This window comes from Zootoca vivipara, chromosome 6 (genome assembly GCF_965207765.1).
Source record: "Zootoca vivipara chromosome 6, rZooViv2.hap1.1, whole genome shotgun sequence".
Classification (NCBI taxonomy): Eukaryota; Metazoa; Chordata; class Lepidosauria; order Squamata; family Lacertidae; genus Zootoca; species Zootoca vivipara.
Window position 1 is genome coordinate 14644618 of NC_142589.1, and position 24213 is coordinate 14668830.

At 45.4% G+C, this 24213-nt stretch overlaps 1 protein-coding gene across 1 annotated transcript in view; it reads left to right on the forward strand.

The window, feature by feature from the left end:
• The window catches only part of PLEKHN1 (pleckstrin homology domain containing N1), a 66691-nt gene extending 43297 nt beyond the window's left edge, over positions 1–23394 (forward strand). Inside the window, exons 7-16 of the mRNA XM_035118074.3 lie at positions 3471–3620; positions 4644–4724; positions 14791–14860; positions 15387–15541; positions 16117–16302; positions 17006–17275; positions 18686–18838; positions 19184–19408; positions 19723–19771; positions 20801–23394. Of these exons, the coding sequence (XP_034973965.1) occupies positions 3471–3620; positions 4644–4724; positions 14791–14860; positions 15387–15541; positions 16117–16302; positions 17006–17275; positions 18686–18838; positions 19184–19408; positions 19723–19771; positions 20801–20991 (1530 nt within the window). The 3' untranslated portion in view covers positions 20992–23394. The remainder of the gene's footprint in view (positions 1–3470; positions 3621–4643; positions 4725–14790; positions 14861–15386; positions 15542–16116; positions 16303–17005; positions 17276–18685; positions 18839–19183; positions 19409–19722; positions 19772–20800) is intronic.
• Positions 23395–24213: the final 819 nt, after the last annotated feature.

The following is a 24213-nucleotide window of genomic DNA, read 5'->3' on the forward strand; positions in this document are numbered from 1 at the left end:
GCCCAGCCTACACATGAAAAACTTACTGTCCACTCCAAACAATCAGAAAAATATTGTTTCTATTCTATTCACTGAACTTCTTGAAACTTAGCACTGAAGGGGTTGCTTCTGTATTCATAGGTTTGTAGAACAATAGGATTAAGGTCTTTTTCTCAACTCTGTTCATGTTATAACATTTTTGCTGTGAAGAAGAGGCATGTGATCTCTGTTGAGTCAAATTCAGTTTTGAGAACTGCAAAAGTAAACCAAGCACCTGTGATAATATCTTGTAGGCCGAGAAACTGCCCAATAATCTTACAAAAACCTCTGGAAGAGGTGAATGGATTAATGGAATTTATTTACCCCAAAAATTAAACATATACAACCTTATACTACATAATTAAAAAACTAATCTTTATTTCATGATGGAATAACCTTTGGATGGTAATATGTTTTCCTCAAAAAGCATTTTATTTAAAAAAATCCAATTTAAATCAAAAAAATCGATTTAAATCAAAAAAATCCGATTTAAATCAAAAAAATCCGATTTTTTTGATTTTTTTAAAAAAATCATTGATTTTTATCCACCCTGGCCCGCGTGCACTTATTAAAAAATAAGACATCCCTTGAAAATAAGCCATGTCGTGTTTTTTTGAGGAAAAAATGAATATAAGACATGTCTTATAATATGAGAAACACGGTATGTGGGGGCTGATAAAGATCTGACCCACTAGGTTTTTTTTTTACTGTGGTTATATATGGAATTGCTTTTATGTTTCTGTGTACATTGAATTGTTCAACCACAGGGAACTGTTTCTGAACTGTTTCCACATACAGAATTGCTTTTGTTTGTTGTGGATGTCTCTACTGTGACATTGCTTCAGGATATTTTATGGGAAGTGATTCATAAAACAGAATCAAATAAATAAACAAATACTACCTAGTAAAGCTAACAAAGTGCTGAAAATGTCTGTCTGGAACATCCAAGGCAGCTCGTTCTGCACACGATTTGAAACCCCTAGCAACTCCCTTACCCCTCTGCTACCCCGCTGTCTCCCGTACCACAAGCACAGCCCTTTTCTGGGTCTGGGTCCGAGGGGTTTTTATCTTTTCCTGAAACAAAGGCTTAGTCAGCGTGGGAAATGATGAGTTAGCAAGACAAACTGGAAACCAGCCCGGAACTAGCAGCTGTGAGGTGCTGGTGGTGAGGGAGGAAAGACTCAAACACAGGTGAGGCCTGCTGTTTTTGTTTTTACCCCTGTAAATACCTTAACAGAAAAAAAACTCTTCTGTGCTGTGAAACTGGCTTCTTTCAGTCTGTTTCCCAGGGTGAGCAATCCTTTCCCGGACAGTATCTGGGGATAGAGAGAAAGAGAGAGGGAGCAGGTTAATGCGGGGCAGGGCGGGGGGGGGGAGTTCCGCATTCCTCACTATTTCCAGTCTGGCTCCGGACAGCTCAGTCTTTGTTGCAGTGGCTGCTTCTGTAGCTGTATAAAGGGGGAAATGTTCCAGGTTCAAAAGCATTGACAAACGTTTTGTCACAAAAGAATTTAAAGCGGAAACCAGGATAACTGGTTTTAGATCCTATTTATTTCCCTCGAGTGTCTTTTTATGGAAGTCAGAAGTCAGTCGGCAGTGGGCAGGTAGCGATTGTCTGTGGCATGCTATCCGTACATTATCTCAAAGTATGTTTCCCCCAAAATGATCTACGGTAACTACAGTGAAACAGAAAATGGAACATAGGCTTTTTTAAAAGAAAGATCATAATGCAGTAATAATGGTAGATACACTTGGTCTCGAATGCGTGCCTGGGTATCTCTTGAATAGTGAACCACAGAAGAGATAGAGGCAACAGCAACCACTGATCCAGTAGCTGCCGTTGACCCCTGTAAGCTGGGACTACCTGGTAAATGGTGTTTGCACACCTCCACTCAGCAAGGTAAATGATTTTACAGCTAGTGGTCCCCCACAGCTCAGGTGCACAACTCACACCTACCAGAAGCCTTTCTGCATTCAGAATTGTGGGCCGTTTTACAGAACACCCTCGTAGTTGAGATCAGACAGCCTTCCTCCCTCCCTGTTGAACTTCCGATGCCCACTGAAGATCTTTTTTTTGTTGTTGCTGTTCCAGTAGGCATTTCAACTGAAGTCTGATTTCATCATTTTAACTCATTTTTACCTTTTCTGTAGTATATTTCTTGTACAGTGGTGCCTCGCTTAACAAATGCCCTGCTTAACGGAATTTCCGCTTAACGAAAGGATTTTTCGAGCGGAGGTTGCCTCGCTAGACGAATGCGTTTTATGAAAAATTCATCTAGCGAATCGCGGTTTCCCATAGGAATGCATTGAAATTCAATTAATGTGTTCCTATGGGCAAATTTTTTTAAAAAAAATATTCAATGCATTCCTATGGGATTCGCTAGACGAATTTTTCGCTATAAGAAAAGACCCGTGGAACGAATTAATTTCGTCTAGCGAGGCACCACTGTACACAGCTTAGAGACGATTGCAGTTAAGCGGCACATATTTTTTTTAAAGTAAATAAAAAATGTAAAAACAAATCAGTTAATAATTTCAAATCGCTTGACATCTATGATCCCTAAGTGGTTTATGTTAAAACCAAAATATACTTACCACAAAAAATCAATAAAACAGTAAGTAAGTAAGTAAGTAAGTAAGTAAGTAAGTAAGTAAGTAAATGGTGCATTAAAACTTTACAGTCTGGAGAAATGCTGCAAAAAATGTGGGTTTCCCCCCCCCAAGTGGTGTTTAAAAGCAACCAATAAGGCTCCACTTCTGCAGTACTGTAAAGCCCAGAAGCTACAGCTGGTAAGGGGAAAAAATGCTGCAGCCATATTGTTGGTGGGGACAAACTACTGCCAGCCCATAGCACCGGTACTCAAAAGCTTGCACTGACTGGCTGACTATAATAAATTCTTGTATTAATTTGCAACACCCTTAATGGCTTGGGTGCAGGATACCTTAGGGACCACCTGATCCCTTATATCTCTGCCCAATCACCGAGATCTTCTGAGGACCCTCTGTTAGCTATCCTCCCATGTCTCAGACACACAGCTTTTACTTCACCAGAAGTGTTGTGGGCCCAACTCTGTGGAGCTCCCTCGCAGCTGAGGTTAGAGAGGCCCTCACCTTGCTGAACTTCAGGTGCTGGAGAAAGACTTTTCTAGCTCAGCAAGCATTTTAAGGAAGGTTACTGTTTTTAGGGCTTTTATGTGTTGTTGTTGTTGTTTTTTAAATTGTGTTCACTGCTTAGAGACTTGGCGTGATTAACGCGGTATATTACTTCCTGAAATAAATAAGTTTTCAAAATAAAAAATAGTATTTATTTGAGCTACCACTTAATCATGTCAAGTCTCTAAATGGCATACTGCGGATATAGTGGTCTTGCCGGCAAGCCACCCATTGTGCTCAGCATTGAGCCAAGGCGGATGGTTCTGCGTCCTTCATAGTCGTGCTTTCTTCCCCTTTAGAACGAATGGAAGCAGGGCTCCATCGGAAGAGAGCAGCTGAGGTGGTCTGTGCAGAATGCCGCCGTGCAAGAGTGGAGAGGTACCCAGCGGGAGTCTCTAGGCGACATCCTTTGCGTCTCTAAAGTGAAGCTGCAACACTTGCCCTTTCAGGTAGGACCCTCGATGACCTAGGCTTCATCCATACCACACAGAGTATATTTAAGTGTCATCATTTTTTTTTTGCTGCTAGTAAACTCCAGTGATTGACACAGCTGATTGGTATAGGAGCTGTGGTCTTGCAAACTGGTTCCCTTGACAAACATCAGGAATTTTATTATAATTGAAGGTCCTTTTGGCCTAGCAGGTTCAGGTGTCACCAAGCTGGTTTTTGTTTTGTTTTTGTTTTCCCAGAGGAGCTCGGGTCTTTGAGAAACTCCAAAAAGCATTAAGATCAGCTCCAGACTTAGGAGTTACATCCACATCATACATTTAGAGCAAATTTTATACCATTTTAACAGTCATTGCTTTCCCTAAAGAATCGTGGGAGCTGTCATTTACCGGTCACAGAGGTACAATTCCCAACTTCCTTAACAAACTACAGTTCCCAAGACAGCCACTGCCAGTCACCATAGACAATACTGAGCTGGGGTCTGACTCTGTGTAAAGCAACTTCCTTTGTTCCTTTGTCCTAAGGGAAGGGCTGTGGCTCCGCAGTAGAGCAGTGTTTCTCAACCACTGTTCCGCGGCACACTAGTGTGCCGCGAGATGTTGCCTGGTGTGCCGTGGGAGAATTACTTTATATATAGTCAATATAAGCACAGAGTTAATTTTTTTAACATTTTCTAATGGTGGTGTGCCTCGTGATTTTTTTCATGAAACAAGTGTGCCTTTGCCCAAAAAAGGTTGAGAAACACTGCAGTAGAGCATCAGCTTTCATAAAGTCCCAGTTACAATCCCCTGCTTCTCCAGGTACGGCTGGGAAAAACTCCCTGGAGAGCCACTGCCAGCCAGTGTTGACAATATTGATCTAAATGGATCAATGCTCTGGGTCAGTATAATGAAGCTTCCAGTGTTCCTAATTCTGTATCTTTTTGATACCAGTACCTTCTGCACTTCTGGCTTCATCAAGTAGTTAGGCAGGTTGAGTCTTCAGTTTCAGCTCCATATGAACCTTGATCTTCTTGGTCTCAACAGGAGCAGCATGACCGACTACTGATACTCTATCCTTCCACCCTGGTAATAGTATCCGAAGAACGCAACGGCCTCTACTTTAAGGTAGGAGCTTCCCCCCCATGCTCTACACATCCCTGTAACCCCTTTATTTAATGTTGCCTATATAACATCTGTGTTAAGCAATTAGGGCTGCAACCTGAGTTTAAAGACATTTTAATCAATCCATACTATGAGTTTTAGTCCGTCGGTCTGTTGCTTTTAAATTTGCATATGGTTGGAAACAGTATTTCTGAAACAAGAAGCAGACATCCTAGAAGACAACTTCATCCTTTGTGTGAGGAAAGGGAGCATGCCTCTTTTAAGACGATAATTGCTATGTGTAGATTTTGCAATTAAAAACATCGGTACTTTTATTTATTTATTTGTTGCCCGGTTAATCATAGCACCTTTGTAGTTGTTTAAAAGTGGTTTTTCAAATAAATAAATAAATAAAAAACAATTTTATTATTGAAAATTCTAAATACAAAGATTGAAGGACTAAATTCACTCCCATTGTTCTAGGCACATTTTGCGACAGATAATTTCTTTAGCGTGAGTAGTTTCTGCGCCTAAGGTTTCAGATTAAAACTGCAGAGTGGAAGGAAAGGAGGACCTTTTTCTGCCTCCCCCCTTCCAGCTACTCTCTGAAGACTAGATAAGAGACCCTCTGAAGAATATTAGGGGAGTGGGCAGGGGAAGGACTAGACCATGTGAAAAATGAACATAATATTTTAGCTGCAGTTCATTCATTTTCAGCTTTGTATTTTTGTTATAAAAAAGTGTGCCTACACATTGCATTGTTCCACCCGTAACCTAGGTTTAAGGTGCCATTTAGCTCCTAGCTTTCATATCTCAGTTTCTAAAACTGATCTGAGTAAAACATAGTTGAATACCACTCTCTATTTCTAACATGCAGTGGAGTTGGAAGAGACCCTGTGGAATATGCAATGCAGGAGTATGCAGCTGTCCTATAAGGCTATGCAGGCAGAGCCATTGCCAATGAACCCATGAGACAGATCCAGTCGTGAGCGGTGCCGCTTGGCTGTCCAGGGCAGCACCCCCTGGGGCGGGGTGTCGCTCCACAGTGTGCATGCATCGTGACGATACGATGTACGATGTGCACGCCAGGACGAACTGCTCATGTCCGCACATGCGCAGTCCGTCTGGGTTGGCGCTGCTGCTCGGCCGGCGCGCTACGAAGCAGAGAGTACTATGGAGTGGTTTGCTGGTGCCGGCGCCACCTGGCGGCAACCCGATCCATAGCGCGCTCTGCTTCTTCCTGCTCGGGCGGAGGAGGCAAGGGGCGGGCCAGGGGCCGGGGGTGCTGCCCCCACGTGCTGCCCCCGCCAGAGTGGAGCTAGGGGCGGCCCGCCCCCTACGCCCCTCCCTTGTTACGCGCCTGGACAGATCAGCAACTTGAGTCTGTGGCAGAGGTGAAATGTGAACTGAGGGCTGCTATGCTCCACCTCTTCTGCTTCTTCTGCCCTGGCCTGTGATTCTTGTCTGGCGAGCTGGCTTCATCAGCCTCTGCTTGACAAGTCGGCCAGCGTTTGTGTCCTTGGCCATAAGTGCTCTTGGCAAAGGAAACACTTTGCCGCCACCTCCTTTTTTTAAAAAAAAAAAGGGCGGGGGGGAGACCAAGGATAGAGTTGGCCAACGTGGAATATATTTTCATCCACTTGCTTGGAAAGCTGGCTATGGCTTCTGAATATTTGTGGTTAAGCTGTCTCGGAACCAGAAGGGCGTGGCTTCATATGCGTTCCTTTGAAGCTGGAGAAGTGACCTCACTCAAGGCTCAAAGGCCAAGCCCATCTGTGGCCTCCTTCTCATGGAGGCAGTGTTGGCCTGGCTGTATCGCTTCATATTCACAGTTGGAGGCTTGCATTGCTGAATGCTGCTCTGCATACCTACATATATGTGGAACGAGTGTGGTATAGTGGTTAGAGTGTCGGGCTACAACCTGAGAGGCCAGGGTTCCAATCCTTACTCATAAAGAACCAGCTATAGGGCTGAGGAAGATCTGGGTAAAGTCCTCTCAGGGGCCCTCTCCTCTGCTGTGGGCCCTGGTGGACAGACCACGCTGTAGCAGTTCGAAAGCACGTCAGAGTGCAAGTAGATAAATAGGTACCGCTCTGGGTAACCCAGGGCTTATTTAGAGAGGCTGTACTAGGACCAGAAAGCTTACTGAGTGACTGGGTTGTTCCGTCTCTGTTTTGATTTTTATGATTTTACCCATGAGCGTATTATTTTATATTCTCTAACTTTTAAAAATATGTTTTTAGAAGTTTCTATTATAAATTGCTTTAATTTTAATGGAAAAGTGACTATAGTTTAAATATGGAACACGTACCTTAAAAAAATAAAAATAAATTCCTGCCAGGGGTCCTTTCCCCTTTGTTTCAGCAAAGGACCTTTATATGGATTGAATGCAGCTAAGCCCTGCTCTGGGTAGAACCACTTAAATTAATGGGCCTGAATTAGGGCTCATCCAGACTTCGGCTTGTCTCACCTCTTTCCCCCAGGAAAACCTGTTCTTTACTGCTGAATTGGAGCAAGTGTCAATCAGGTTTTCCTCATTGCTGAAGAGCGGGTTTTCCTGGGGAAACAGAAAGCTGCTTCAATGTGTGCATATAAGGCACGGGAGAAGCCACTTGGTGCAGGACAAGCAGAAGTGTGGATGAGCCCTTAGTCATGTCCATTAACGGCAGTGGGTCTACTCTGAGTTAGACTAGCACTAGATGCCACCCTATGTGCCCACTGCTCACGCTTGATCCAAGGCTTGTACATTTTATACTTCGGCATGCAGAACTGAGCTCAAAATGTACACTTGAGAGGATGAGCCCTTGGATTCTGGTTACAGGAGGCAGAACCAATCTTGAGATTCCTTTTAAAATAGCAAATCCTTACAGTGGTTAGGATTCTCTGATCAAATTGCTGGGCAGTTGTTACAGGGGGGAAAATGCCTGTGGTTTTGTGGGGTGTAATGTGCTATGGTCCAACTGTCACGGACAGCCAGCTGAATTCCTATTCCCTGGAGCCACCTTTGACCACCTTCAAGGCGAAGCCGAAGACTGCAGCAACAAAGACATGATTTAAGTATTAAGAACATGAGAAGAGCCTGGCTGCTGGATCAGGCCAGAGGCCCATTATTGCCTGTTAATCTGGGTCCTGCTAGGCTTACATATTCATCACAACCCAGCAGTTGTGGTATGTTTCATGCACAGCATAGAAGAGCCTGGATGGCACCATGCCATGTCTGTGTCTGCTCTGAAGAAGCTGCTCAGACCTTTGTGCACATATTTGCTACTTTAGATGGAGACCTTGGCATCACGATAAGAGGAACAGGAAAAACAGCCGTGACACCAAAACAGAAGTGAAAGTGTAACATGTTTCTCCAAACCAAGTGTGCCAAAGTTCTCCCCATCCCGTTCTCACAGTGGCCAACTAGAGCAGGATAGCAGCAGAACACGAATCTCCCCATTTGTAGTTCCCAGTAATTGCTACTGAGAGGCATGCTGCCTCTGACAGTGGTGACAGAAACCTCCTTTGAAGCTAGCAGTCTGCATTTCCCCTCTTAGGAATGTAAGAATATAGGAAGTTGCCTTGGTTCATCTGCCTCAGTATGTATTGTCTAAACTGGCAGCAGCTGTCCAGGGTTTCAAACAGGGGTCTTTGTTTCCCTGCTGATCATGGAGGACCAAATCCCCACAGTAGTTGCCATGAGCCTTGCACTGTTGTCAGGTTTGGGTTTGGGTTGGCAGGCTCAAGGCGGAGGAAGAAACACAGCAGGACTTGATTGGTCAGAACCAGAGTCTGAGGAAGGGGCTATTCCTGGTGTGGCAAGACTTCAGACACTTTGAATGGGGGAGCAGGGATGCTGGCTCCTCCTCCTTCCCACAGAGCATCTCCATGGATGCTGGGGAGGGATGTGGGCAGCCATGGGAGGAGGCAGCCATGTCTGATCAGGCGCCCAAACAGGGAGGGTGCAGCAGTATTGTCACCTAGGACCAGGCGCTACCTCTACAGATGGGAACAGGCTCACCCACCCCACAGGAGTGCTTTTCTTGCAAAGCAAGCATGTTACACCTTCTCTTTGAAAGGTTGGCAGGTTGGTGGGTGGAAACTGTTGGGACACCTTTGTTGCTTCTGTCTGGTTCTGAACATCTTGTCTGATTCCTGAATTGTGTCCGCTGAACTCTGTGTCTGCTGCCTGCCCTGTACCATTGCTTGCTTGATTAACATATTTCTTACTTGCACGTGAGAGCCTCTGTGCGCATGGGTTGGGCATGAGGCAGGACAGTATGAAGGGAAAGGACTGGAGCTTCTGCTCTGCATGCCAAAGGTTCCAGGTCCAGTCCTTGGCATTAGGAAAAACCCACAGCATGCTAAAATTTCACCATGGGAGTTTTTATCTGTGGCTGAGCAGCTTTGCTTCCCCTTTAAACTATATGGATTTGGATGTGGGGGAGACCTGGGTGCATCCAGAGCCCACGATGCGACACTCCCAAAACACGAGTGAGCTCACTGTAATGACAGTAGTCATCCAGTGGTACCTGGTGCCTATGGGGCTGAAGGCAAAGAGACTAGCAGTAGGTGGAACCAGAGCCAATGACAGGCCGAGCCACCCCAATTGATTGTAAGCAGATTAGCTGGTAGGCGGGGATTGGCGGAAGGCAGATGGAAGGCCTTATTTGTCCTAATAGGCCAACTTCCACAGGCAGTCACGTCAGCCCTCTGCACTGTAGGATCTGGCTTTGTAGTGGAGCTTGATGCAGAAGTGCAGCTGGGCAAACATTCAGCCCTGTGTCGCCCAGGGCATCATCCACCTGTGATGCCACTGCAGGTACTTGGCTTTCCAGGGGCATGCCTGGGCTTGGCATCGCCCTTCTGCACATGAATTCCTCATTCCTGCCCAACGATGCTGGAATCCGGACCGGCTTTGTGCATTGCCAATTGAACAGAAGAAAACAAAACTAAATTAGGTCACTTTGGGTTTGGTGCAAGCGATGGTGTGTGCGGCAATGAATGCAGTCCACCCAGTGTGACTAGACACCAAGTACTTAACACTTCCCATAAGCAGAACCCAAGTGCAAACAGCGCCCTCACAAGAATCTAAGGAGAGCCTTAGCACTTTGCAGATGTGTCCATGTCTTTGCAGGCCTCTGCTTCCAGAGCTGACACTGCGTTTCGGCCTCGCCCTCTTGAGCAGTCATGTCAGGCATCCTATGAATGAAGTTTGCCAGGCTTGCGCCACATCTGCCCTGGGGGCTAAGGCTGTCATCGAAGTTGGAGGGAGGCTCTTGCCTTTGCATGTCATGGCAGAGAATGCCTCTTTGCTCAGCAAAACCTGTGCCAGCCAAAGCCTCTTGTGGGGCAGTGAGGAATCGTCGGGGCTTCCGGGATGTTCCTGTCAGAGCAAGCTCCACGGGGAAACGATCCTTTTTATGGTGCTTTGGACTGGCTTAATTGAAGTGACACACCTCAGCAGGGAATGGTTTGTTTTCCCAGGGGAGGCAAGGATTCCTTTGAGATCAGGGGTGGCACCAGATAGCTGGGTGCAGTTTTTGGAGGGCAGGAGGTGCCCTGTGGACAGATGGGTACCCTCTGCCTCTCCTCAAGACACTGGGCGCTTCCATATGACATCTTATTGTGCTGCTCATGCTTGCAGGTTTTTTCCCTCAACAATCCACACAATGTAATTTCAGGAAGGGCTGTAATACACTGGTAGAGCACCTGTGCATGCACAATGTCTCATGTTCAATCCCCAGCATCTCCTGGTAGGGTTAGGAAAGACCCCCTGCCTGTATTCCTGTATCCCTGCTCAGTTCTGGAATGGCTGTTTTAGTAACTGAGCCACCTCCAGAAAATCCCTCTTGCATATCTTTCTTTGAATTTGTCTTTCACCCCTGGCTTCCCCCTGGCTTCTGCCTCTTGTGCAGCCACACATGTTTGTTTTGTTCAATCTTCATGCAGAACTTTGGTCTTTCCAAGATCCTCGTCTTAACTGAGGTCACTTGGAAAGTCAAACTTGAGTCCCCTGCTGCCATTAACCTGAGCAAACTGTATCATAGAGTAAACAATGTATAGGGAGCATCTAAACTTGGGACGGTGACTCAGGAGTCTCGGAGAACAAAGTGCAGAGAGTCTATCTGTTGCAACTGTTTTTTTAGGTAAACACACCAGGGAGACATGCAACAAATAGTTGCAGTGTGGGGTGCTTCTGTTAAGTGTGCCAGTCAGACATGACCTTTTCTTGGATACTAAGAAAGTAAATAAGAAAGCCTCTCCACCCCACTGAAGGGCTCTGTCTAGTCCATGCACCAACAGTTGGATTCTGTAACCTGCCTAAATTATGCAAACTAGTGACATTGATTTGCCTAACTATGTTTGTGTTTGTCAAAGGAAACAGCTAAACATTAAAGCCCCCTCCTTGCCTAATTCCTCTGGGGCTGCATTACGCATTGTCTAAGTGTCCACATATTTTCAAGTAAGAAGAGCCAGGCCATTGGATCAGCCCAGTGGCCCATCCAGTATCCTGTTCTCATGGTGGCCAACCAGATGCCTGTGGGAAACACACAAACAAGAGCTGAGCACATACCCCATTCCTTTCCCCCTTGCCCACAAACATTCTTTTGCTACTGAGCATGCTCGGTTCTCTTTCAGCTGTTTTGGGGATTCTCTTCATTTAAAAATACAAATAGATCTGCAAATATTGGAGCTCCCTCGAGCTTCCTGATAGGCTCCTCTTGTATGCGGGTGTTTCCTCTTTGACAACATAGATCCAAGACAGAGACCCAGCTTTTTAAGGCTATGCTTCGTAGTAGAAGTATTTAGATTTGTTTTTATTGCCAATGTTTATTATTAGATAACATGGGAAGATAACTTCCCTAACTGCAAAAAGTCTGGGGTGTTTTTTTTAAGGTAGATTTGTTGTGCTAGGGAGACAGAGTGCTTCAACTCATAAAATGCCCAAACCAGTATGCGCTAGAATTCCTCCCATAAAATAGTGACTGGAGGCACTATCATGGTGCTTCTGGAACGGATGGCCTGTTTATTGAACGTTCATCTTGATTTGTTTGCTCAAAGCTTACATGAGGGTTAAACTATATTTGATTTCTATTGAGCATTTGTTCTGGTCTGTTTACGGGGCAGTTGTATGAAAACAAAAATTCATCCTGGGCCCCTTCAGGCTGGTGGGATTTTTTCTTTTATTTTTTTGCAGCTGTATTCCGTAACGTATCATTGATGCAATAATAGCACATTAGTGGTAGATGTATACAGGACTGCCAATGCATCATTCCACTTTATTAGATTATCTGTGATGCTTCCCCAATGTTAGTGCATTATTGCTCTTGCGCTATAGCACAACAAAAGTAGGACAAAAAACAAACCAGAACGTTTGTGGTATAAAAAATTACAGGATGCTAGCAGGAAGCTATGGGGTATGCAGTGCCCCCCCCAAAAAACTTTAGTAGGCACGAGTAGTGCGGGAAGCAAGGGTTGTGTATAATCACCAGGATAACATGTGCATTCATCACGATTTGTGCTCAATAAAAGGGACCTTGGCAAAGCCCCTTGATTCCTTTGCAGGGTCCTTACCCACCTTACTGGTAAGAACATAAGATGAGCCTGCTGGATCAGGCCAGGGGCCCATCTAATCCAGCATCCTGTTCTCACAGTGGCCAACCAGAAGCCCATGGGAAGCCTGCAAGCCAGACATGATGCGTTACAGCTGCATCTGTTCCAACTCTACAGATAGAGACTCTCACCTAAGAGATCTACAGCAAACCATTTTAGAACTAAAATATCCGCCCAATGAAGTTAAACAACAGATCAACAGAGCCAGACTGATACCCAGAGAGAACTTGCTGCAAGACAGACCCCAAAAAGAAAATAACAGAACACCACTAGGAATCACATACAGCTCCCAAGTTAAAACAGTTCAACGCATCATCAGATATCTACAACCTCACCTAGACAATGACAGTTCTCTTTCTCAAGCTCTGGGAGGAAGATCTTTCATTGCCTACAGACAGCCACCCAATCTTAAACAACAACTCACCCACAGCAATACAACCACCAGACTTAACATGGACACTGGTACTAAAGCCTGCAATAAACCCAGATGCCAACTTTGCTGCCACATACACCTGGACAACACCATTACTGGCCCCAACAACATCAAACATACCATCTCAGGACTATTTAATTGCTCATCATCTAACATTGTGTATGCCATCAAATGCCAACAGTGCCCTTCAGCTCTCTATATTGGACAAACAGGCCAAACCCTACAGCAAAGGATTTGTTGTTGTTGTCGTTTAGTTGTGTCCGACTCTTCGTGACCCCATGGACCAGAGCATGCCAGGCACTCCTGTCTTCTACTGCCTCCCACAGTTTGGTCAAACTCATGTTGGTAGCTTCGAGAACACTGCAACCATCTTGTCCTCTGTCGTCCCCTTCTTCTTGTGCCCTCCATCTTTCCCAGCATCAGGGTCTTTTCCAGGGAGTCTTCTCTTCTCATGAGGTGGCCAAAGTATTGGAGCCTCAGCTTCAGGATCTGTCCTTCCAGTGAGCACTCGGGGCTGATTTCCTTAAGAATGGATAGGTTTGATATTCTTGCTGTCCATGGGACTCTGAAGAATCTCCTCCAGCACCATAATTCAAAAGCATAATTCTTCGGCGATCAGCCTTCTTTGTGGTCCAGCTCTCACTTCCATACATCACTACTGGGAAAACCATAGCTTTAACTATACAGACCTTTTTCGGCAAGGTGATGTCTCTGCTTTTTAAGATGCTGTCTAGGTTTGTCATTGCTTTTCTCGCAAGAAGCAAGCGTATTTTAATTTCGTGACTGCTGTCACCATCTGCAGCGATCATGGAACCCAAGAAAGTAAAATCTCTCACTGCCTCCATTTCTCCCCCTTCTATTTGCCAGGAGGTGACGGGACCAGTGGTTTTTTTTTATGTTGAGCTTCAGACCATATTTTGTGCTCTCCTCTTTCACCCTCATTAAAAGGTTCTTTAATTCCTCCTCACTTTCTGCCATCAAGGTTGTGTCATCTGCATATCTGAGGTTGTTGATATTTCTTCTGGCAATCTTAATTCCAGTTTGGGATTCATCCAGTCCAGCCTTTCGCATGATGAATTCTGCATATAAGTTAGATAAGCAGGGAGACAATATACAGTCTTGTCGTACTCCTTTCCTAATTTTGAACCAATCAGTTATTCCATATCCAGTTCTAACTGTAGCTTCTTGTCCCACGTAGAGATTTCTCAGGAGACAGATGAGGTGATCAGGCACTCCCATTTCTTTAAGAACTTGCCATACCGGTAGTTTGCTGTGGTTGACAAAGTCAAATGCTTTTGCTTAGTCAATGAAGCAGAAGTAGATGTTTTTCTGGAACTCTCTAGCTTTCTCCATAATCCAGCGCATGTTTGCAATTTGGTCTCTGGTTCCTCTGCCCCTTCGAAATCCAGCTTGCACTTCTGGCAGTTCTCGGTCCACATACTGCTTAAGCCTTCCTTGTAATATTTTAAGCATAACCTTGTTACCGTGTGTAACGCCAAAGGATAAATGGACATAAATCTGACATCAGGAATCACAAGACAGAGAAACCTGTAGGAGAAAACTTCAATCTCCCAGGACATTCTATAAAAGATCTCAAAGTAGCTGTCTTATTACAGAAGAATTTCAGAAATAGACTGGACAGAGAAGTTGCTGAATTGCAACTTATTACTAAACTTAAAACCATGGAGATACCTGGTCTGAATAGAGACATTGGGTTCTCACCCCTTGCTTTTTCCTGTAAGACCAATTGCAGTCGTTAACAGTCGTCAACAGGTTTACCACACCTATCAGCCAATCACCCATTCCCATCACCCTTCTGAGTAATACCCCTCCCCACCCTCTCACTATATAAAAGGGTCTGGTGACATCTGTTTCAGTGTATCTGAAGAAGCTCATACCAATGATAAACTTAGTTGGTCTGAAAGGTGCTGCTGGAAGGAGCATTTGCTTATTTATTTTAAAATATTTTCAACAGGAGGAAACTCAGGCTTGGAAGGTGTGTGCTAATTTTTTTCTTTCGATTTTACTAACCCCCACCCCACCCCCCTCTGCCAACAGGGAGAACTGCCTCTGAATGCAATCCAGGTGCAATTTGAAGAAAACGAGAAAACATCTTTCCTAATAGAAGGTATGCCACAAATCACAAGCATAGAAGTAAGAAGGGGGCTGTTTAATTCAGGTGGAGGAAGTGGCAGAAATTGTGGTGCCTTAGGTAATCAGACCAAGTTGTTGAAGGGACACTTCTCTACAAGGCAAGATTAGGGGGGAAAGCAGCATTCGAAAGAGAATGGAGAAATCATAGGCTCCATTTAGACTGTGGTTAAGGAAGCTTTAAGTATGGTTTGTTCTAATGAAGTAGCAATCCAGAGTCAGAAATCATCATGGAGCAAAGCACATACTTTGCATGCAGAAGGCCCCAGGTTTAATCCCCAGCAGCATCTCCTGTTAAAAGGATCAAAGAGCTGGTGATGGGGAAGGTCCTGGAGGTTCAGAGGTACTGGAGACCCACTGCCAGTCAGACAGGACTGGGTTAAGTGGGTAAATAAAGCAGAACTTCCCAACCGTGCTTTTTGAAAGGAGCTTGCAAACCATGATCCGGTGTGACATCCCGAGTGAATCATGGTCAAGGCAACGTAATGTTATATTCTTTGCAGGCCGTTTAATCAACTCCATTCGGGTGATTTGCCCCAGCTATGACGATTACCAAGAATGGCTGTACTGCCTTAAGACAGCTCAGTTCCGTAATGCTGATTCCTCCCTTTCTGGATCGGAGAGCTTCTCAGGACCAAAGCCACACCACCTGGCTCAGGTAAGGTTCCACAGACTCCCTGCTTGCTAAAAACAAAACAACCTATGCAGAATACTTAGGAGTTGGCTGTTTCCCCATCCATTTATTGTGCACTAGCTACAGACCCGTCAAAGTGGGGGCAGAGATGATGTAGTGTTCCAGTGGTTGTGTCGCTTTTGCATCCTACAAGTGTTATACCATTCTGTGAGAGTCTTTGAGAGCAAAGATGGTCCCAGTACTGTGTGGGTTTTATTTCTTCATGCCAATGTGTGACATCTGGGTGGCCGCTGTGAGAACAGGATGCTAGACGGGCCACTGACCTGATATTAATTGTGAGAACTGTCTTTCACGTTTATTGTGTACCATTCCTGTTGCACTTTTCAGTTCGTTAATTGCACTTTCCCTTAACAACAGCCCTGAGAGGTAGATTGTGCCAGATAAATCCATAACTGGGTAGGATTTGAACCTGGGTCTTTGTTGCCAGTAACCAGCACTCTATCCTTCTGTATCACATTGGCCCAAAGAAAGTCAGCTGTAACTATGCAATATTTAATAACCAAGAACCCTATCCTCCTCTTCCACGTTTGTTGCTTCAGTTCTCAGGAAGCGGGAGAGGCTCACTCACGTCTGATGGCCGAACAAACTCGTGGGCATCAGGAGGGAAGGGGGCAACATCCACACATCATTCCCAGAACAGCGCGGGCTCCCTTTCCGAGAGGCAGTTGTTTGGTGTGATGCCAGAATGCCGACTAGCTGATGACTCCCAGGCTCAACCAGTCCAGGTAGGTAATTTTTTTGGAAATTAGATGCCCAGATAAGTTGCAACATGAAGTGGTTTTCATGCCATCTCCTTCATGAGCAGGATCCTTGAATCCTGACCACCAGGGCGTGTATATATTCTGCGACGGGGGCGGGATCTCTAACATAGTAATCCTAATTCTGCATCAAGAAACATTAAATTCTGAGAATTCAATCAATTAAACAAATTTGCATGGCTTTCTCTTTTGTTCTGGTTTTTGCTTGGGAGAGTTTGCTGTACCCTTTTTGGAGTCTGCTAACAAGATTTTTGTTTAGGCAGGCCTCTCCAGACATGCAGAATGTCGACATGGATTTTAATCAGGCTTTTAGCTTGCTGCTGATTTTAATAACTTTTTTAAAAAAATGTTGGTTGCTTTTAACTATTGTACTGATCATTTCATTGTTTCATTATTTTTGTAAACCACCTGGAGGGTTTTACAATTATGTGGTGTATAAATCTTTTAAAATAAAAAAAGGCAAGCATAAATTTAATGAATAAATGTTTAATAAAACTAAACTAAAAAGGCACAGTGAGAGTCGGGACCAAAGAGGAAGTTACAACAAGGAGATATAACTAGGAGACAGGACAAAAGAACGTAATCCATGATCATCATGTTAGAGGAAAATGCACATAACTGCAGCTTGGTTCTCATATAACCAAATAACGAATTCTCCTTTTCTTTTCAGTGTCCAGGAAAGCCAGTCTCGACAAGCACAGCGATGCCAAAAGCTGAGCTGAAAAGGAAAGGAAGCTCTCGAAAATCCAAAGGGAAATGTGGGCCACTGGCCCTGCAGCCACAACCACAGAGCCAGGATGGGGAAAGGAACCATTTCCAGCTCATCCCAGAGCATCCCAGTGGAGAAGTTGTTTCTCCAGTGTACAATGAGCCGTACTCCACCGTGGTGCAGCAACACCACCATCCTGCTCTTCCCCCGTTGCATCTGGATGTGAACAATGTAAGCGACCAGGAGATGGGACTGATGTTCGAACTGCCTCCACGATGGCTATGCTCTGCCTCCACAGTCAGAGGCAGCAATGCTTCTGAATGCCAGTTGCTGGAAACCACAACAGGGGAGAGGCCCCTTGTGCTTGGGTCCTGCTTGGGGCTTCCCCACAGGCATCTGGGTGGACAAGATGGGCCATTGGCCTGATCCAGCAGGCTCTTATGTTGGTAGCAAGGAATTGCAACTCAGAGGCAGGACATGTGCCGAGGTTGAGGCAGGGCTGGGAAAGATGTCTGCCTGAAAACCTGGGGAACTGCTGCTAGTATAAATCAGAGGTTGGGAAGTTCATTTTTAAAAGGATTGCTAGGAGGCTCAAAGGTGTGATAAGGGAGAGGGCTTTACAGTTGTGGCTGTCTGTGGAATGCCGTCCACAGTGAGGTCCACCTGATACCTCTTCTTTGACATCTTCTCAGCGCCAGGGAAAGACAAAACTTTTTGCCCCAGGCCTTTGATAAACTATGATGATGGTGTTTTGTTAGTGGTGTGCTTCCAACATTTCCTTTCTGTCACGAGGTTTGTTTTGTTCTGTTGTTATGGCATGATACATTTATATTTGTTTTAAATGCATTGTAAGTCATTTGGAGACTTTCAGGTGACAAGTGACTCATAAGTCTAATTCAATTCTCAGGCCTGAGGTTCTCCCCTTCTAGTACCAGTAGTAATTTTATACAGCTTCTTCCCGTATTCCAGTGCTTACATCATAGTTCCCTGCATGCACTGCATTACATATGATGTTGCAGGTATACTAACCCATGGGTAGACAAACTAAGGCCAGGGGCTGGATGCGGCCCAATTGCCTTCTCAATCCAGCCCGTGGACAGTCCGGGAATCAGCATGTTTTTACATGAGTAGAATGTGTCCTTTTATTTAAAATGCATCTCTGGGTTATTTGTGGGGCATAGGAATTTGTTCATTATTTTTTTCAAAATATAGTCCAGTCCCCCACAAGGTCTGAGGCAGGGGCGTAGGAAGTGGGGGTGTAGGGGGCGGTTTGCCCCGGGTGCCTCTAGCACGCAAGTGGCATCCTGTACAGACTGTGCATGTGTGGCATCCCGTACGGTCATCGCACATGTGCAGTCCGTACGGGATGCTGCTTTCACAGCGTCCATATGGTGGGCTGCCGCACATGCACACTCCCTATGGGTTGCCGCTCGCGCAGCAGCGGCATTCCGTACGGAGTGCGCACATGCAGCATTCCATACAGAGTGCGCACATGTGGGATGCCACACTTGCGCAGTCCGTATGGGCTGCACTGCCCTGGTGAAAAAGTTTGCTGACCCCTGCACTAACCTTTCCCTGGAACCAATTTCTGCTCAAGCAGTGAGGCATCACATTCATTAACCTTCTTTTCTCTTCCTGTAGCTGCCACCGTGGAACTTGCGAAGAGGAACTTGCACAGCTCCCCCCACTAACCTGGAGAACGTGCCTCTGCCTTCCTCCCCTATGTATGCTGACCCTTATACACCAAATTCCCCTTCTTCGCACAGAGCAGGAGACCCCAACTTCCTTGAAGAGGTATTGTGCACATTAAGTTGACAGTAGATCTCTTGAAAAGGAGCCCCAAAGTTTAACAAAGGAATCCCCAAATTGTGTGCTGTGAGGGGAAAGCCACCAGTGTGACATAAATTGAAATAAGTACAAGCTCCTTATAAAGTACAAGTATTTATCTGTAGAAGAGGCATCAGTAACTTTTCTCGAAGTTCTGTTGGGACATGAATTCGAACTACACCTGGAGGGGCCACAGTTTTCCCACCAGTTCCTTATACAAAGCTTCAAGAGAGGTTGAGTCAGACAGAATCTCCTTGGTCTTTCACTTGGAATAACCAGTTAAATATAGCCGTGTTTCCTTTTCCTTTGAAGTTCATGAAACACCATGGAAAGAGCTCCTTGGAGCAGCAGAATGGCTACCCAGCCCTACCTGTGTCTGTCCCTGTCTCCCATAATCTTCTGGTGCAGAAGAAGAACTCCCAACCTCTGCCTGACAACCACTGGCAAGAGCAAACGCCTGAAAAGAGATGCAACATGCCTGGGTCCATTTTTAATTTCTCAGCGATGCCTCCTCCAGACACCGATTGTTTGACCTCAGTGAGTACAGTCTAAAGGGGAGTACTCCTTAGTGCAGGTGTGGGGAACCTGTGGCCTTCCAGATGCTGCTGAACCACAACTCCCATTATCCTTCATTTTTGGCCATGATTGCTGGGGCTGATGGGAGTTGAACTTCAGCAACATCTGGAGGGCCAGAGATTCCCACACACCTGCTTTAGTGTGTTTGGGTTTTGCTAGCTCCTGGGTTAGAGCTTATTAAGATTTCTTTTCTCTCTGGATTTCATCTGCTTTATTTAAGTGACATTGCTAGCAGTGACTTTATGTTTCTCCTCTCTTCTCCCTCCACCTTTCAGAGCACCCTATCACGGGATGAATTTCTGACAACTTCCTTGCTGCATTCAGGTGAGTCCCTCGGAGGCCTGGGTTTCTTGGGCTATCTCACAATACAATCCCAGCTCCAAGTACTCTAAAAAAAGAAGAATACATTGGGGTGGGGAACGTTTTTCCTCCCGAGGAGCGCATTCCCACCTGGGCAACATGCCAGTGATGAGTGGGACAGAGGGAGAAAGGGAGCAGAGCAACAAACGAGCCATAGAACGGTTTCTACGCATAAGAGACAATTTTTGGAGCTCAAGGTAACATTCAGGCCAGGCAAAAGCACACAGGGTGTGAAGCAAGGCCAGGAAGAGGTGTGGCTTGTGGCAAGGGGGTGTGGCTCAAGAGGTTGAGTGTCATGGGGTGAGTTCCAATGGCTAAACACAAGGCTCATCCACACTTCCATTTGCCTGCTGCTTTCCCCCAGGAAAACCTGCAGTTTAGCGCTGAATCAGGTTTTGCAAAGTTTGCCCGTTGTTTCGCTTTAACACTAAACAGTGGGTTTTATGGGGGAAAGCGGTGGGGCAAAGGCAAAACTGCTTGGACCTGGGCCAAGAAAACACGGGATAAGTGGAAAATCACTCAAACAACCTGTGCTTTTTAGTCAAGGGACAAGCAGAAGTGTGGCCCGAGTCCAGAGTGGCATTTAGGCTTAAAACTCACCTATTTACACGCAGGTTTTACCTAAAGGGTGATCTCTATGTTTAATGTATTAAGCAAACAAAACAACATAGTTTGGTTTGGTTTTAGAAAAAGGCCATGCACCAGTCAGTCCTAAAAAGATTCCCCGAGTTGAAAGGTTTCCAGAGCATATCTAAAACCAAAAGGAGGAGGTAGCTTGGTGAATCTCCCTGGAGGGAATTCCACAATTGTGGGATCTGTATCTGTCAGTCAACATTTGCTAATGGCAGGCCAGAGGACAAGGTTTCCAATGCCCAGCTTGGGCCTCAAATAGGTGCATTTGCACGCAGGTACTCCTTCATAGGCAGTTTCCCATGTTTATGTCTAGATATTATGTCTAATTCCTGCGTCGCAATCTATCCACTGCCTCTATAGACGAAAGCCTCAGAACGTACGACCTGCCCGACAGCGGACGGGAGCGCCTTGACTCTGCCTACCATGATTATGCCGAGCTCCAGAGTTTCCAGAGCGACTTCAGTTACGACAACATATGGGAGACCGAGGCGAAGGGCTCAGGTTCCCGACGGACACTGCCAGTCTCTGACAACGAGATCTACCATTGCTGAAAGGGGGGGGAGGAGAGGACTTGAGACCTACCACTGCTTAAAAGGGGGTGGGGTGATTTGAAGCACTGAGGGCAGCAGCAGAGAGCTTCAGGAAGAAACATGGCTGCCTGCCTCTCTTCCGTTTGCTTTTGTTGCTGGGGCAATGTAAGGATTGGAAAATTGAGCTCAAGGCTACCCAGGCTCCTGTTTTTTTTTTTAAAGAAACAAAATGCTCCTCTGGAAGTAACAAGTTTTTGTGTCCTAGAGAAGGCAGTGGCCCTTCCACTGCCTTCTAGGCACACTTTTATGCTTTGATTTCTTCCTTCACTTTCTGTTGTGGTGCTATGAGAAACTGGTGTGGAAAAGGAGCCTGGGCTTTCAATGAGAGCAACACACACACATCTAATCCACTGTGCCTGTATTTGTGGACTTGCAGTTGGGACACTGGACTCTTGGTAATGGTTATGAAGAAAAGAATAAAAAAAGCCATTGGCCCCTGCCCCCCTTCATTGTTGCAGCTGGTGGAGACCGAAGCCCACATTTTTGCATCCGACCAACGGATCTTGCCATTTTATGCAAGAAGAGGAAGAAGAAAATTCACTTGCTAGCTGTGACAATTTTCTTTTTTGGAGGGGGGGGAGGCGGATGTGGCAAGAGAAGTATTATGAAAACAAGGGAACTGCTTAGTCTAAAATAAGGTGTGCTGATGGGTATATATAATTTGAAAATGTTAAACTGTTATCACCGGCAGATGTGTGCAGCAGGGAATGGCACCGACAGCCACTTCCTATCCTCCTGATATTTTAGTGCTTACCAGGGAAACCCAGACCTCTGCCTTTTTGGAATAGCTTGTTCCACAATAAGCAAGGAGGCTGTGCCTCCCTTGACCGTGTGCAGGATGTGCTTCATTCACAACAGCCACCTGGGGAAGAAGAGGCAGAGCTAGTTCTTGCTTGCCTAAGACCTGTGTGGGTGGAAGACGCCCATCCAATGCCCAGGGGAATATGTCCTGTTCCAATGTTACACAGTTCACTGCTGGGTGCTGCACCTCCTGTGTGTCTGCAGCTTACAGTGTTGTGCCAGGACCTCTTGTTTTTTGCAGCACTGCAAATGAGCAATTTTCAGAATAAAAGGTGGTGGCTATGTCTGGAGCACCAGTGCCAGCACTGAGGCAGATAGTCACAGTGGTAGTGCAGGGAGAGGAATTGAGAAGGCGGGTGCTCTGGTATTCAGTTGAGAGGTTTGCTGGGCCTGACATGGCCCCCTGGAGCCTCGGGGAGGAGCAGCGATGAGCAGCGATGGGGGACCACTCTGGCCTTCCTGGTGATGTTGAGACCACTCGGAGTTCTGTTTGCCCAACAGCATTTGGACAGTCCAAGCAGTTCCCCATCCTTGCTTTTAAAAAAGAGTGCTTTTGCATCCAAAGGACCTGGTGTGGGCTTGCATTTATCATTCATCCCAGGCTCCAGTACCAACCTGGTGGGACAGACAAGCCCTGCGAGGCCACAAATCTTTGGGTTCCAAATTCTGAAACCCACAGCAGGGACCTGCAACCAATTAGGTCAAGTCTGCTTATATTATTATTTATTACAAATTGCATTTATACCCTACTGTTCCTTCAAGAAGTTCAGGGCATGCCATGCCTAGCCCCTCCTTTCATTGTCCTAGCAAACCTGAGCTTCAGTGGCCTTTGTGACTGAGTGAGGATTTGAACCTGGAACTCCCAGACCTTGGTCCAGCACTCTTAACAATCACTGGATGATTTATTATGTTGTGGTGGTGCCACATCAGGAAAGGGTCTGGTGTGTCGTCTTTACTTGAATTTTTTTAATGAATAAAAATAAATATTACTTTAAACAGATGGCAACCAATGAAGTTTACATGTAGCTTTTTTGTTTGATGTTTTATTTAATATGTAAACACGGGTGCTTTGGGGCAGTGGGAGAAGTGGGAGGAAGAAATGCTATTCAATTGTGTGATTGTTGACAAAACTCTGTGGAGTGTTCCTGGAACTGCCTTGCATCTTTCCAACTGGTCCAGTTACACCAACTTGGGGGTGCTTGTTTCTGTACAGTATTTTAAACCGCAGGTCTTTTTTTTGTATTTTCAAGGAAGGGGTAGTTTTAGACCCAGTGAGAGTAGAAGGATTATTATTATTATTTTTACAAACCAGACGTAGGAGCTCATAAAAAGACGGTGAGTGTCAAAACGTTCGGGGCTCAGACCACAGCTGCATTAGACCCATTTTCAAAGATTTCGCGGAGAGGTTGTGTTTGTGTGTTTGTATATGTGTGCGTGTGTGTATAAGGAGGGGTGAGGTGTTGTAGCAAAGTTGCAAATGTAATGGATTTTACATGTTCTACAGTTCTCTTGACACTTTCTCGGAAGAGCATACTGCTAATAAAGTTAATATATGTAACAGTTCTTAGCTTTTTGCTCCTTAATTTAACTTGATTTCATGGAGAATGAGACTATCTGTGACTACTAGCAATGGTACCAGTTTTATGATGAAGATGATCAGTCTTGGCCCCTGGACTGGCCCCTATAAAGGACCTTATGGTATATGCTAAAACAGGGGTCAGCAAACTTTTTCAGCAGGGGGCCGGTCCACTGTCCCTCAGACCTTGTGGGGGGGGGCCGGACTATATTTTGGGGAAAAATATGAACCAATTCCTATGCCCCACAAATAACCCAGAGATGCATTTTAAATAAAAGGACACATCTACTCATGTAAAAACATGCTGATTCCCAGACCATCCACGGGCCGGATTTAGAAGGAGATTGGGCCACATCCGGCCCCCGGGCCTTAGTTTGGAGACCCCTGTACTAAAACATTTCAAACCCATGTTGAATCTCAAAGTACTTCCGAATTCAACTCACACCTGCAGTAGAGGCCTAAATTTATGGCATGACATCATTAGAACTGGTTTGAGTTCCATCTCTCGCATCTCCTATACAAATAAGTACAGGTGAAGCAATATATTTCCCCAGAAATCAAAGGTGCACTGAGTGACTTGCTAGGGAAACCTAATATGCTGGGATTGTGTTTCCAGGTCACCTAGTTTTAGATTACTATCACTCCTGCAATCTGGCTTTTTGAAGGGTGGAGACAGATTTCAGGCACAGGCTGTAAAATACTGTATTTACTCAAGTCTAATGCGCCATCAAATCTAACGTGCACCTTAATTTTCACAATGTAATTCTGCCAAAAAAAGGTGAGCATTAGATTCAAGTAAATATGGT